The sequence below is a fragment of the Pteropus alecto genome, unplaced genomic scaffold (assembly GCF_000325575.1).
Source record: "Pteropus alecto unplaced genomic scaffold, ASM32557v1 scaffold111, whole genome shotgun sequence".
Taxonomy (NCBI): domain Eukaryota; kingdom Metazoa; phylum Chordata; class Mammalia; order Chiroptera; family Pteropodidae; genus Pteropus; species Pteropus alecto.
Genome location: NW_006431915.1, coordinates 6622529 through 6639111, shown reverse-complemented (window position 1 = coordinate 6639111; position 16583 = coordinate 6622529). Strand labels below are relative to the sequence as shown.

Here is a 16583-nt window from a genome sequence, read left to right as displayed (position 1 = left end):
CCCTCTCCCAAACACAAATTTAAAGTTAAAAAAAAAATGCAAGACAGAATGGGAGAACATGCATCTCTCTGACAAGGCCTTGTATCCAGAATGTATCTAAAGCTCTAAAGGAAGAATCAGAAACGAAGATGACAAGGGGAGAAACTGTGGAAGGGTATATATTGGTCTGCCGTCCAAGCTGTCGATACAGTATCCAATCAAACGAAGACTGTACAAAAAAAATTAGAAGACTCAATATGACTCAATAATCAAGAACTTGCTTGGAAGGAGTTGGAAGGAATTGCACTCCATGGGACATTGTGATGTGCACAGACATTTCCAACGAAATTCTAAACAGTCGTCTCCCCTGACCTCCAATTCTTAAGTCTATAGTTAAAACACGGTGAACCTGTGGTACTGGAAAGGAACTGGTTAAACTGTATACTTGAATATGGAACTTCCCGTGGTCCACCTGCGAAAGACAAGCTAACAAACTGTTGTTGCCCAGCTGACTTGCGGTGCTCTAGCATCACTTTTAACACACTCCATGAAGGTCGTATCTTTTCACTGATACCTTTTTAACAGTTTTTATATAACAAAATCCTTTTCTATCTATAAATTAAAATAATAAGGCACTATGCGTGAATTACCTCAAGGAATATATTTGTCGATCATTATTTCTACTTCACATTAATTTTTAGCCGTAAAATTGATTCTGTTACCTTTTTTCCTTTTTTTTTTCTATTTGGTTTTCATCTTTGTTTAAATGTCAGAATTTCTTTAATTAGGAATAACGCAATATTTTAAAATATACTTCTGAAATTTGCATGCCATGTGCACATTTTGACTAATGTCCTATTTTCTTTAGTCAAAGGCTTATGTAACAATAAATACTTCTAGCCACTGATCTCCCCTTTCTACCTTTGTTTGATCATGGCATCGCATGGTGCTAATTCGCATGGTGCCATTTTCAGGGACTTGTGACTGAGGGTTACTGGGATATTTGGAGAGTTCTTAATTTGGTAATGAGCATGTTTATCCACTCAGTACTGCAACATATTTTACTCAATTTACCAATGTATTTCAATAATTAAAGCATTTTTCTCTCTCTTTCTAAAAAAGAAAATATATGTGGTACATACACACAACGAAATATTTGGCCTTAACAAAGGAAATCCTGCCATTTGCAACAACATGAATGAACCTGGAGGATTATATTCTAAGTGAGATGAACCAGTCACAGAAGAACAAATTCGACACGGTACCACTTACGTAAGGCATGTGAACTAGTCAATCTCATAGAAGCAGAGAGTAGAATGGCGGTTGCCAGGGGCTGGGGAAGGGCCCAATGGGGAAGTGTCAAGCAAAGGGTACAAAGCTTCGGTCATGCAAGATGAATAACTCCCAGAGATCTAATGTACAGCACGGAGCCTACAGTTAACAATACTGTATTATATGCTTAAAAATTTGCTAAGAAGGTAGATTTTATCAATAGTGTTCTAGTCTATGGCCATGCCACCCCAAACAAGCCCGATCCCTTCTGATCTCGGAAGCGAAGCAGGGTTGGGCCTGGTTAGCACTTGGATGAGAGACCGCCTAGGAAGACCAGGTGCTGTAGGCGTAAAAAATAAAAAAAAATAATAATAAGGATTGCAAGCTAACAAGGTCCTTGCAATCTGTGAGGTCAACCAAGGGTTGCCTCACCTAAAAAAAAAAAAAAAAAAAAAAAATAGTGTTCTTATCAATAATAACATAAAGAAGGTAGAAAAAAACTTTTGGAGGTGACAGACACATTTATGGCATCGATTGTGATGATGGTTTCACAGGTATATACCTATCTCCAAACTCATCAAGTTATATACATTCAAAATGTACATCTCTTTGTGTGTCACATCTCAATAAAATGACTTTTTTTAAGAAGTATAAATAATATTTAAATAATTCTCTCTATATATATGTACGTGTATGTATACATATATCTCTCTCTCTAAAAAAGAAAAACAGCCCAATAAAAAAAATACGGCAAAAGAGAAAAAAAACGGCATAGATGACAGAGGCTCTGTTCATCCGTCTGGCGACCAAATCAAAGTTGTGACGGAAACAAGAACAGCAGCAAGGAAAAATCGCCTGGGATCTAGAGGAACAAGCCATACAACTAGGGAGAAGTCCAAGAAAACACCCTGCAACGACAGAAGGTAGGACAGGGCAAGGATGCGGGGCTGCCCGGTCCCCTGCGGCTGAGTGAGACAGAGGCTGCGGCAGCAGCAAACGCCTCTTAAAGGGGCCATGTCCGCGAGGGATTTTCGCGGTGACGGACCTGCTCACTCTGAACACCAGTGCTGATTTGGCTGCACGCAGGGGGCACCAGGGACTTACAGGGAGACACTGTCAGAGTGAGGGCCGAGGCAAGACGCTCTGTACAGAAGTGTCGGCAGTATCCATTGTTCCGTTGAGCCCTCCTCCCTACCAGTGCACCAGACACAGCACCACCATAGCCTTGACGTCATCAAACTGGATAACAAAGGTCACTCCACTGAGAGGATTCCCTGAAACCCTGCCTGCCCCAACTCACGGCCCCACCCAAGCCACTTCCAGGTGTACCCTCAGGGAGTCAGGTGCTCCTTGCTGAGACTCACACTGGTGGCAGCTAGCCTCAGTTTCTAGTGTGGCCCTTTTGAAGCAACTATAAGCACAGCATCTGTGGATCACTTGCTGAATCTTAACAGGTCACCCCAGAGGGGTAGAGTCTTGGGCTAAGTTTGGCCTGCAGCTGAACCCCTCTGAGGACTGTGCCACTGGACACCTACTTCACAAATCCACACTAAAAAAAGGAGACTTAGGAGCTTTGCTTAGTACATAGAAACAGACACAGAAAGGCAGCCAGAATGAGAAGACAAAGAAGCAGAAATTCTATGAGAAAACAGAGCAGAGACCCAGAAATAATGGAGTCAAGCAATCCAAATGATGCAAAATTCAAAATACTGGTTATTAAGATGCTCAGTGAACTTATGGGAAGTGTAGATGAATTCAGTGAGAACTTCAACAAAGAGATAAAAAAAAAAACATAAAAATGTAAATGGATATAGTATGAAAAATAAACAAACTGGCATTTATAAAAAAAATGGAAATGAAAATTATAAAAGGGAACCAGTTAGAAATGAAGAACACATTATCTGAGATGAGAAGTATATTAAATAGAATAAACAAAGTGAATAAAGAGAATCATATGACCTATACAGAGGATGGGAAAGCCAAAGACATGCAATCAGAATGGCAAGAAAAAAGAAACTAAGACTATAAAAATAATTTAAGTAGGATATGGGACACTATTAAGGGTCCAAATATCCATCTGATCGGCATAACTAAAGAAAATCAAGATATTGAACAGCTGTTTGAAGAAATGATGATGGAAAACTTCCCTAACCTGGTAAAGGAAATGAACATAAAACCTCAGGAAGCTCAGAGAATTCCAAAAATCAGGGATCCAAAGAGGCCCACACCAAGACACATCACAATTAAAATGCCAAAGGTTAAATACAAAGAAGGAATATTAAAAGCAGCAAGAGAAAAACAAATAATTATATATAAGGGAACACCCATAAGACTGGCAGCAGATTTCTCAAAAGAAACTTGATCCAGTAAAGCTATCATTTAGAGTTGAAGGACAGATAAAGAGCTTCCCAGACAAAAAATAAGCTCAAGGAATTTATCACCACCAAGCCAGTATTACAGAAAATGTTGGAGGGACTGCTTTAAGGAGAAAAACATGTATCAAGAACAGGAATAAAGAATGGTAAAAGTATATTCCTATCAACAAGTACCTTAAATAGAAAAGAATTAAGTGCTCCAACCAAAAGATAGAGTGCCTGAAAGGATAAGAAAACAAGACTCCTACATATGAAAAGGAAGGAGATGGAAAAAGATATTGCTTTGATGGACCCAGAAAGTATATAAGTCAGACAGAGAAAGATAAACACTTTATGATTTCACATATATGCGGAATCTAAGGAATAAAAAGAACAAACTAATCAAAAACAGATTCACAAATATAATGGACAATTTGGTGTTGGACAGAGGGAAAGGGAGTTTTAGGGACTGGGAGAATGGGGTGAAGGGCTAAAGAAGTACAAATTAGTAGCTGATGGATGGTCATGGGGATGGGGAGCATGGTATAGGGAATGCAGTTAGCATTAACACATTGGCTAGGTGGAGGGTCAGGGGAGGGAAGGAGCAATTGGGGGGATCATTTTATGAACTATAAAGGTGTCTAACCAATGTACGGTACACTTGAAACTAAATTAAAAAAATAATTTAGAAAATAATAATAAAAAAAGCAAAAGATTTGAAGATACTTCACAAAAGACATAAAAATGGCCAATGAGTATGTGAAAAAAAGGCTCAACATCATTGGTAATCAGGCAGAAGCAAACTAAAACCACAAAATACACATCCATTAGAATTGATCAAACTAAAAGGGCTTACAATACCAAGTCTTGGCAAAGGTATGAAGCTGCCATCACTCAACTCCACTGTTAGGTATTTACCCAAAAGAAATGAAAACCTGTCAATCAAAGACTTGTTCATGAATATTCATAGCAGCTTTATTTGTGTCCAAGAATTTGTCCATTCTAAGTTATGTAACCTATTGGCATAGAACTGTTCACAGTATTCCCTTATAATCCCTTTTTTTTATTTCTGAAAGGTCAGTAGTAATGTCTACTCTTTCATTTCTGATTTTGGTAATTTGAATCTTCTATTATTCTTGGTTGATCCCATTAAAAAGCTGTCAACTCTGTTGATTTTTTTTTCAAAGAAACAAATTTTGGTTCCATGAATTTTCTCTATTGATTTTCTATTTCTATTCCATTAATTTCCATTCAATTTTCCTTCCTTCTGCTTGCTATAGGTTTAGTTTGCTCTTCTTTTTTAGTGTAGCAGCTTAATTCGTAATAGCGTTAAACTGGAAACAACCTACATGTCCATTAATGAGTGAATGGATAAATTGTGGCAAATTCATTCAATGGAATACTATTCAGTAATGAAACAGTTCTATAGATATAGCAACAACATGGATAAAGATTATGTGGAGTGAAAGAAGCCATACACAAACAAGTAGATATTTTATGATTCCAACTATGCAAAAGTCTAGAAAATGCAAATATAGTAACAGAAAGTAGATCAGTGGTTGCCTAGTGCCAAGGGTGGAAAAAGATATGAACTACAAAGGGGCATGAGAAAACTTTTGTAGGTGACCTTCTGCACCTTGATTGTGATAGTAGTTTCAAAGGTATATGCAACTGCCAAAATTCACTGAATCACACACTTATATGGTAGTGATTTAAGATAAATGACACTCTACAAAACTGATTTTCAAAAATGCTTTAATCTCAAGTGTTTTTAAAATAAAAAAGAAGAAAATGAAGCAATCTCTACGTATGTCTTAAGGGGAAAAACTCAGCCAAATTACCATTCAGACAAGAATAATACCACTCGGATGTTGTTATATAATGTATATCATCCAGGGTTCCCTCTAGCCTTATGTAACTCACAGAAAAATAAATCAGAATAAAGCCTTTGTTCAAGACAGAAGACATAAGTTTAATGGACAGTCGAAGTAACTGTGAAGTTCGAGGTAACTGTTAAGAAAAGAATTCATAAAAAAGAAGGGGCATCAATTTTTTTTTTAACAAAGATTGATCACAGGATGATTCAGGATGATTTTTTAAAAAGGGAAAAAGAAAGCCTAAGGGTTCTCCTTGTTCTAGAGAAATTTATAGATACTAAGTAAATCATGCCTATGGTTTAAAAATATAATTATAAACATTAGTCAAATAGAAACAGGAAATAGAACTTGGAGGAAAATAAAACTGAACAAAGTACACTTAATCAATCTACCCAAAGTCAGAAAATGGAGGGGGCGGCGGGGGAGGGGGGGACAGCACAATAAACAGAAAATATAGAATAAATCTAAAAGTCCATACAAAACAGGAGCACACTGAACCCAAGACCAAGTAAGACTTAACCTAAGTATAAATTTAAGTATGGTTCAGTATTAAGAAATCAATTAATTATATTAAAAGATTAATGCAGAAAAAAACAAATTATCGTTTCCGTAGATGCTAAGAAGGCATTTTGAGGCCTCTTTAGTTCTAAAAGCCTGAGATTCTGCAAAAGAAAAACAGCCACTGTGGAGCTCTGTGAGCAGCGAGTGACAGGGGCAGAACCTGGACCAGGGGGCTTGCTTGATACTGAGGCAAGAGGCAGCAGATGGCAAGGCAGATGGAAGCAGTGCACAAAGACCTCTCATCTGAGGAGCCTGACTGTGATGGGAAGGGTGAGCAGGCAAAAAGTAGTGAGCCTTAGGAAACTTCTCGAACATGAGAGACGGGCATATGAGGAGGAGAAGGCTGGAAGACCTAGAAACTGAAATAAGGGAAGAGACTGGGCTAAGATACAGTAGAGAATGGTTTCATGCCCCTTGGCCTGAAGACTGTGTTTTGTATAAGAAATGCAACGTACAGTGCCTAAAGCATTTAAATGCTCAAAAAAGAAGGAAGAGGTTTGGGAAGGGACGACAGTTCTGTAGCATTGGTGGTGGTTAAGAAAGTGAGCTCTGAAATTGGAAAAGACCCAAGTTCAAATCCCAGCCTCACTTTCTTCTAGCTCCGAGACCTCGAACAAGTTACTTCACCTCTCAAAGCCTACATTTCCTGAGCTGTCGAAAGGGAATGAGACAGTAACTATGTCACAGGAGAGTGCACTGAGATGCTGCGGTAAAGCTCCCAACCAAAGCAGGTGTTCCGTAAATGTTAGCAACGACTGCAAACACACATTACTATTATCTCTGGGTAAAGGTAGGGTAACTGAGGGAGCATATGCTGGATACGTTTGATAAGAAAGAGACCAGAACCAAGGAAAAGACGGTAGAAGCAACTGTTAGGGAAATGAAAAGCAGTCCCAAGCATAGGTTAAACATGAAAACCTGGGCATAGAGAAGACCATGTTAAGTTTTTCTAGAAACAGGGAAAGCTAGAATGTTGACAGGGGATGGAGTATTCCAGGCAAGTTCCAGTCAGTTCAGACTGGAGAAGCAAGCCCTGAAGACCCTAACTTATTGCAAGCATACCCAGAGAATGACAACAGTCCTAAACCAGAACACTGAGATGAGTAAGGAGTGGTTTTAACAGGACCTGAAAACCAGTACATCCGAAGGATATCAGCATCTCGCATTCAGAAGGGTTCCATACTGGATTTAATGCTCTGTTGCCACTATCTTGAAATCCTCAATAACTTTTTAACAAGGGACAAGTATTTAAATTTTGTACTGGGCCTCACAAATATTGTAGCCAATTTTGGATACGCTGGTAAAGAACATTCATTGGATTAACATATACACAATAAAATCTAAGGGCTGAAATGTAGTAAAGAATTTCTCATTATCATCACACCAGAAAACAACTATTCAAATTCTCATTGAAATTCCAACATAAACATTAAAAGACAAAATGTAGTTATTACCTATAATAGGGAATCCAAGGACCCCTTCAAACATGCTTCGGTCTAGAATTTCTTTAATGCAAAGAAATTCTGATAACCCTCATGATATTCTGTACAATATACCCCTACCATTATGCTAAATTGCAATTATTCACTTGTACCTCCTCTGTCCCCCTTCCTGAAATGTGGGTGCCTAGAAGGTAAGGTCATCTCTCATTCTCTACATATGCTTCAGGCATGGTACATGACAGGCCAACATAAATCTTTGGGGAATGAACAATTGCTGATGCAAGTCATGAAATAAACAAGGATTTCTTGATTGGACATGACAGAGAAAGGCTGCTATGTTACATTTTTGCAGCACAGATGCTGATGCCAGCAAGATGACAAGCCCAATTCCTTAGAATATTCCTCTGCCCTAATTAAATAGCCCTGAAGAAGGTCTAGGCTTCCATTTTTGCAATAAAACAGCTATTGCATAACCATTTTTATTCTAATTACAGTAAGATATCATTTACCCGAACATCTGAGACCTGACCTGTCCATTTTAGAACTTAGATATCTTAACTCCCAAGGAACATAATGCCTTACACAGGGCATAGTACAGAAAAGTCACACACTTGTACAATAAATTTACCTTAGCTCTTCCAGTATTAATATTTCCAGACCTCAGTGACCGTGGGTAACTGGAACCGCAGAAAGCAAAGTCCCACATTAAGGCGGAAGGGCTACTGTACAAGGTTAAGAAACTCGCCCAAGGCCGCAGAGCTAGTAAATACATTTAGCATCTTTCACATGCTATTGCAACCATCTGTGTACATATCCCTCTTCTCTCTGGACCATGAACCTCTCCAAGGAAAGACCTTTTTTCAATTTTTCAACATCTCCAGCATTTAGCACAGAGCCAGGCATGTAGCAGATGCTCAAAAGATATAGGTTTTGAAGAGCGCTTGTACTCCGCTACGCAAACATGCTGTGTGCTCTTCCTGCCTCTGTGCCTTTTTTCAAACAGGAATCCTGAAACACCTTTTTTTGCATATCTCTCTTGCTCTTATCCACTCTCCACCGCTCTTACCCACTCTCCACCCCGCCCCCAACACATACACACACATACACACATACACACACACACACACACACACACACACACACTGAGGCAGATGTGAGACAGCATATGACCCCTCTAATGTCTAGTAAACAAACCCAGCAGCTCATACACAAATTAGTTGTGCACTTTTGCCAAGCTGTTATTTACGTACTTATTTTGAGAGACTCTCATTTATCATGAACATCTTCCTTCCCATAACCTCCACTAATGCTCATTTCTCCTCTTTTCTAAAGACCTTTCCCCAACTCTGCTTTTTTTCTCCTAAGCTACCACCCTTCTTATACCACACTGCTATGACCTCCTGCCTTCTATGTGACTGTCAATATCCACTTTGTCTAAAGTCTGAGCTTAACCTCTGCATTCTTCCACTCCCATCTCTATTTGATCCATTGGGGTTCCACACCTATATAACACAGGAGAGCATCCTGGGGACACCATTTGCGCTAAGCCTTGAAGTTTGCGTGCGTTTCTACCGGTGGGGTTCAGATAACCTCTGTCCTGAACTCCTGACTTCAAACTGCATCCTAGTCATCTTTACACCTCCCACTCCCACTCGCGTCCCAATCTGTGTTCCCCTCCTCAATGACAGCACCAGGCAATATCAGAATCAATATCTAATCAATCAGTATCTTGATTAGAAAACCAGTCATCCCCACCTTACCAAAACTAGTCATCTTTACATCTGCTAATCTTTCTTCTTTCAGGCAACAACCCCAACCTAAAGCAGGCTCACACCTTCTCATATCCTACCTTCCACTGCCAGTCTCTCCTCATCTCAAGCACTGATCACACATTCCCCTGCTCAAAAACCCTCTAGGGCTGGCTTGCACCTAAATAATAAAAACAACCTCCACGTCACAGCATTCAAAGCAGTCTTCAGCCTCCTCCTGATCTGACTTCCCACCTCATCGCTCGCTAATCCCCACCTCCAGACTCTCAAAACCCAACTCGATCCAACTCCAGTGGGCACAAGTCTTTTCCACTTCTGGAGCTTTGTTCAAGCTGCTCCCTCAGCCCATGATGCTTTCCCCACGCTGTACCTGAAAGCCTCCTCGAACTTCAGAGTCCTGGTGAAAACACATCTCTGCCACCTTAGCTGATATGCAGGTGTACACCCCAAAAGTGGGGCTGACCAGTAGAAATTAAGCACCCCCTTCTCAATCCTGCCAATGTAAAACTCAATTTTCATTTCACATTTTAAAGTCGATGGACTGGTCAATTTTTTTTAAAGTTTCAAGTGACAAACCAAACTAAAAATAGTGCAAACGAAAGAGAATTCATGGCTGCCTGTAACCAGGAAGCCCAGAGAGCAGGGCTAGCTAGCCTCAGGCACAGGTGGCACAGGTGGATCCAACGGTCCAGCGATCTTCAGGCTTGCCCGCCTCTTCCTCTCCAGTTCTGCTTTCCTCTCTGGCTTCAGCCATTGTTAGATACTAATCAAACCCTTCCCTCTGGTTCAGACCAGAGTCCCTGGCAGCAGCCGCGCCCTCTCCAGGGCTCCCTTTCTCTGTGGTCCCAGCTCTTGCTGAGCAACCCAACCATGGTTGGAATCCCCACAGAAGCTCCTGGATTATGCTAACATTGCCTCCTCCCATTGACCCTCCAGCCTTCAGGATGAAGGCAGCTTCCTGCAATCGCTACTCTCTGGTTGCCTCGCTGTCCTCTGCCTCTATTATAGTACCTCTGTTTGAGATACCTATGCCTCCTCCCATTGACCCTCCAGCCTTCAGGATGACGGCAGCTTCCTGCAATTGCTACTCTCCGGTTGCCTCGCTGTCCTCTGCATGTATTACTGGTGAGATGCCTGCAGTAGTTTTTATTCCCTGACTAGATCGCAACTGATACAGAAGTTAACAAAGACCAGGCAAAAATGCACAAAGAAAATGTGGAATGCAATATCAAGGAATAAAAACCACTATCACTACCCTCATCTTTAATAAAAGCTCACTATATATCGGGCACTCCTCAAGGTAGTGTGTTTTAGTGTGTTAGAAATGAACTCACTGGGTCTTCATAGCAACCGTGTAGCACAGGTACCCTTTTATGATGAGAAAACTGAGGGCCAGAGAGATAAAATAATTTGCTGTTATAGAGAGCATAAGTAGTAGAGCTGGGATTCAAATCCAGACAACCTGGCTCCAGAGCACACGCTCTAAAACACAAAGCCAAGTGAAGAATGTTTTAAGCAAGGGGCTGCTCTTGACTGCATCAAGTGCTACCAAGAGGTCAGGTGAGAAAAGGACTGTGAGGCATCTACTGGACTTAGCAATAAGGAAGTCTCAAGGGACTTTGAATAGGCAAGTGAGAAACCAGATAGCAATAGGCTGAACAGGAAGCCAGAGATTAGGAAGTAGAGACAAGAGAAGCAAACCTGTCTCTCAGAAGGTTTGGCTGTGAAAAAGAGTCACAAAATCAGACAGGAGATGGAGGTAAAGGGAGCATCGCAGCAGAGGTTTCTTTACTCTTGCTTTGTTTTACAAATAAGAGCGACTTGAGTATGTTTAAATATTGATGGGAATAAGCTAGTTGAGAGAGTCTGAAGACAAAGGAGTGAGGCAGGAGGACAACAGGGCAGTGTCTCCAAGAGGCCGGAGGGACAAGCTGTATAGTTCAGGATCAGCTTAGAATCTCTTCCATTGCAACAGGGAGTAGGAAAGCAAAGATGGCTACAGATGACGATCATTTTGTAATTTGGTGAAAGGAAGTTTGTTTACAGCGGTTTCTATCTACTCGAAGCTAGAAAATGAGACCATCAGCAGAAGGACGGGTGGAGGGTGTAAGGAGCAGAGAAAAGCTTCAGATCGGCCACAGTACAGAACACGAGCCCACTGTGGAAAGAAAGGAGTGCCCGGCACCACGGAGGCCCCATCTGTGGTTGGAAGCTGTGGTTTTACATTGGCAGGAATTCTTAAGAGGCCTTTACACCCTAGGTGTAGGCAACAGACATAAACAAATGGAATGATCCGGGTTCGGTGTAAAAGGAGAGCAAAGCGATTGAGTAAAGGACAGTGGCAGGATCAAGTGACGAGGTGAGCCACAGAATCTAAAGCAGGTAGGTGAATGCAGATGAGGTCAGAGAACAGGTGTAGTCAGTTATTACTGACTGAGAGGAGGGTAAGGCAAGAAAAGATGATATCTGATGGCATCATTTCGGAGCAGGAACAGTTCTACGTGTCATAATGCGAGGGTGTAGCCATGGGAAAGGGCAGCTGAACTGGAAAAAGAGGTGAGGGTGACTGGAAATAGGGTCAAGAAATGGAGGGGTTTGGAGATTTGGACAGAGTCTCCGAGATGAGTGCACGATTTGAGGAGATTTGCGGGTTGAAAGATTTTAATCAATAGGAGTGAGAAGCTGGGACGTGAGAAAACGACAGGGTGGAAAGAGGTAGTGGAAGGTCTGTAATGGCCATTTCTTGTTGCCGTTTGTCTGGTATTCACTGGTTCCTCTTCCTTCTAATAATAGCATCTTGGTTTTGCTCTGGAAGCCACCTCTGTCATCCCCAGGCACAGAGGAGGTTCCAAAATATTACTAACATTCTATAGCTTAATCTAGGGGGTAGAAACATGAGCGTTCATGTTGTTATTCTTTAAAAACCAATATAGACACATTTTATTCTTTAGACTACACAGACACGTTTTCTATACTTCAGATATACATTTCACAGTTAAAACAAACAAACATAAAAATTTCCCTTCTCGGTGCTCTAAAGATAAAGACCTGTTCCCCACCTGGGCAATCAGAGTTACCAAGATTGGTTTCGATGCCTGACCCAATTTAGGCCCATGAGACACTAGCCCAGAGCTTTTGCTGCAACTATCAAGGAAGAGTTGCTCTCTTTCTGCTCGGGTTGTGAAGCTTGTTTGTATAGCATATTCCTTGCTAGCTTGAGAATAAAGCTAAAACGAAGAAAGCAGAGCCAAGATGGAAAGTGACAGATTCCGGACATCATGTGAATACCTAGTTACAGCTATTCCTGAAGCAAAAATACCTGGAGCTTTTCAACAACATACAACAACCTGGAACGAGTATTTCTTTTTCTTCAACCAGTCTGCATTCAGTGTATGTCCTTTTAACCAAAAAGAAATCTAATTCTGTTGAATAGTTGAATAAAGGATTCTCAGTTCAACGGCCTGTGTGATCCTTTCCAAAACCGAAGACAAACCACATTCTCCTTCTGCTCAAGACCCTACAACGGCACTCAGAGTAAAGGCCAAAGTTCTCGGGGTGGCCTACCAGGTCTATACAATCCGCCCCACCCTGCCACGCCCTCACCCTATGACTTCCCATTGCTCACTCTGCTCCAGCCACACTGGCCACTGGGCTATTCCCTGACAAGTCAGGAATATGCCTTCAGACCTCTGCTTTGGCTGTTTCCTCCACCTGGGCACTCCTCCAGATATCCACTTGCTAACTCCCTCACCTCCTTCAAGCCTCTGCTCCAATCTCAAGTTCTCAATAAGGCCTATCTAAATCCTCCTAACCATGGCCAGTGATTCTGAACGCCCCCTCCCTGCCCTTTCTCTTCCTTCCATTGCTTTTATTACATAATATAGTATGTGCTCACTAAATGTATCCAATGAAGGCAGGGGTCTTCAACTGGTTGATTCATCTCAAGTTCCTTCAACAGTGCCTAACTCTTAGTAGGCTCTCAAATACTTGCTGGATGAACAAATAAAATGACATGAGCCTCAAAGGAGCAGAACTTGGTTTGTAAAAGACAGGGAGGAATAGAGGACGCTAACCCCCTATCTCCTGATTCTGATATAAGTGGAGTACAAGAGGAAAAGACACCTCCATTTTGAAGACTTCAGAGGAAGCAGTGACCTACAGGGACAGAAAGAGGTGGAAGAGTTCAGTGACGAGATTGAGGATGTGGGTAGGGGTGTTAACCACAGTTGGGACTTGAAAGGGCTTGATGTTCAGTTTGGGAAGGCACACAAGAGTTGGAAGCTGAGTCAAGGGAGAAGTAGCCCAGGGCAGTTTGCGGATCAAAGTAAAAAAGAAAGATAGGCCAGTGGTTTATTTACATTTTAGGTGGAGATGAAGGATGTAGTAGTGATAGAAGGCCTGGTGAGTTTAGCTGGCAAAAGAACTAGTCCTAGCAACCCCAGGCAAATAGAGAAGATTCCTCCCATCACTCCACGGTTTGAATGATTTTAAGTTTTGTGCATGGAGAGACCAGCGCATATGGTCTTTCCCTCCTTCCCAGCACCCCAAAGCCCATTCGGAAGTGTCTGCTAGACTTAGACACAGGCTTCCCTGTTCATGGCACCATCCTGGGCTCACAAAAAGCAATTCCCTTTGCATAATATGATAACACTGCACTATAAGCAACTTGCCAAATCCTCATTATCCAAGCCCCAAACTGACTCACAATCAGGCATCCAGGATCACAACCCTAATGTCCAGAAAGGCAAGAGAACAGGCTTCTTTTCAAAGGCAGACCACAGCACTCAACTTTCCTACCTGCCCTCCATGCTGCCTGGGCAAGAAACAGCAGGGCAAAGGAAAGACTGCCTTCCACTGATAATGATTCACCTCTGTTGCTTCCTAGTTCTCTCTACAGAAATTTCTCCAGAGTTACGAAAACATGTGTGCATGCCAAGATTCAAGGAAAATGTTACTCTCAGTCAGAGAAAGAAATTGCATTGCTTTGCCTCTAAGGAAATTACACTGGTTACTATAAATGAGGCCCTTGGGAGTGATGTGATGTTGATGTTCCTTGCACCTGTAAGGAGAGTTATTAATATTCAATAATTAATAATTAGGTCTTCAAGATTCTCTCTCACAGAACTGTCCCTATAAAGGCAGCCTGCAGTAATTAGAATTGGACCTGACTTCCTGCCCACCAATAAGCTCTTGGTGGTACCGGGCATCTGTCCTCCCACTGCTTATTAGTAAAATGCCCATACTTCTGCATCAGGTATCCTCCAAAAGTGGATCATTAAGCAAATATCTAAAATATCCATCTGCAGTAGCCAGCCTCCAAGATGGCCCCAACGATTCCTAACTTACTGTCGACAGACTTTGCGACTTTAAGTGAAACTACATATTAAAAAAATAATTTTACCATAGGCTAATTGATATACAAAACTTTCTATAGCATCTCATCAATGTTATAACAAAACGACATTATTCGAGAACTTGCTATATTCATACCCTCTTCCCACATTGTACCAGTAGCGTTGTTGATCTGTGTGACCAACAGAATATGACGGTGGCATGTCACTCCCAATATTAAGTTATACAAGACTGTGGCCTGAGTACTGGGATCTTTCGCTGTCTTCGATCACTTACTCCAAGTGAAACCCGTTGCCATGTCAAGCAGCCCAATGGAGAGGAACTACCTGCCAACAGCCAAGCGAGTGAGCTTGGAGGCTCACTTCCCAAATTCAGCCTTCAGATGACCACAACCCTACTCAACAGCTTGCCTGCAGCCTCATGAAAGATCTGAGTCAGAACCACCCAGCTAAACTGTTTCCAGATTTTTTACACACAGATACTATTTTCAGGAGCTAAATTTTGGAGTAGTTTGTTACACAGCAATAGATAACTAATTCACTATCTTACACAGACCTGAGACAGAAATCGAAAGATTTAACCTACATGCATGTAGGACAATTTCTGTTTTCCATAAGAAAGCAACAAATTACTCATTCGATCATTCGTCACTTATTGAATGTCAAATAGGGAAGGTATTTCCAAGTGACATAAGCCTTCATAGAGTTATAATCTATAAAACAAAGAAATAATTACAAAGACCCATACACACACACCTCAAGCTGCCTCAATCCATTGGTTGCATTAGCTTTTTAAGTCTTCTTGCTCCTAATGCTTTACCCCTCGCTCCCCACTCTTTCATTTTACGAACCCTCTCAAGAAGGTACATAGGGCACCTCTGCCTAGCTATTTTGAGTGTTCGGTACAGGTATATTCATCTTAACTATGTCCTCCCATCTAAGGGGGAGGCAATCCTGATCACAAATGTTAAGAAAAATTCTAATTTCTGCAATTAGTGACTAAGGGGCAACAGCAGCGCTGATACAATCACAGCTCAAGTCCAGGTCACAGCTGAAATGGCGATGGGGGCGGGCGATGCGTCCCCTTACCAATCACTGGACTCTGCTGTCTCTCAAAGCAGCGGGAGGGTTATGCTGTTCTAAGAAAATCAGGAGCTTCTTTCTGCACAAAGAAGGTCAAAGGGCGAGCTTTCCTTCTATCAACAAAACCAGCTTCTGCCGAACCTAAACCGCGTAGGAGTCCGTCAGAGGTGAAAGGAGCACCAGAGAGAAAACCACAGTTGAGTCTCCTGTGGCCGGCTGGGGTCTGAGTCAGATGACTTCTCAGTGCACACAACGAACCTAAACAAAGATCCCTTCCCGCATGACAGACAGGAGGAAGAAGATGACTGGCAGTGAGACCACGGCTGCCCAGTCCTACCACGGAAAACCATTAACTAACTTACTTCTTTGCACCCCCAGCAAACTGGAGCTACAAGTTACTCTGCAGCTCAGCTTCAGGGATGCACCTGGAGGAACCCGGGACCCCATCCCAGGACACAGGCGCCGAGCACTGTACACACACTTCCAGCCCCAACCCGCAGGCGGGACCCCTCCCCACCAGCTGTCACCCGCGCTCACGACCAGTCACAGCCCCGCAAGCCCGTCTCCTCTGCCCGCTTCTCCTGCGGCTGGGACCCCGTAGAGTCCGCAGAGAGCAGACGCCTTTCCCAAAGGCTCTGGGGGCGAGGGCACGCCTGCCCCCCGGGAAGGAGCGCCAGGGTGGGCGCGGCCCGGGGCCCAGAGGAGCTCAGGATCCATCATCCCCCAGCTAAGCGCACCCCACCTTGTCGCCGAAGCTGCGGGCCATGAGCAGGTCCGGGCTGGGTGTGCTGTCGCCGCCCACGGCCTCCTCGCTGCTGGAGCCCGCCAGCGGGTGTGGCATGTCGCGCAGGGAGTGGGGCCCCGTGGACGGCAGGGCCTTGGAGGGCCCCCCCGC

At 42.6% G+C, this 16583-nt stretch overlaps 1 protein-coding gene and 1 pseudogene across 1 annotated transcript in view; one reads left to right on the top strand and one right to left on the bottom strand.

The window, feature by feature from the left end:
- Nucleotides 1-16577, bottom strand: part of SNX30 (sorting nexin family member 30) — a gene marked incomplete at its 5' end in the record, with an annotated part of 96638 nt that extends 80061 nt beyond the window's left edge. The window contains one exon of the mRNA XM_006906114.3: nucleotides 16431-16577. Coding sequence (XP_006906176.1) covers nucleotides 16431-16577 — 147 coding nt within the window. The remainder of the gene's footprint in view (nucleotides 1-16430) is intronic.
- On the top strand, nucleotides 1482-1600 carry LOC112473166 (annotated as a pseudogene).
- Nucleotides 16578-16583: the final 6 nt, after the last annotated feature.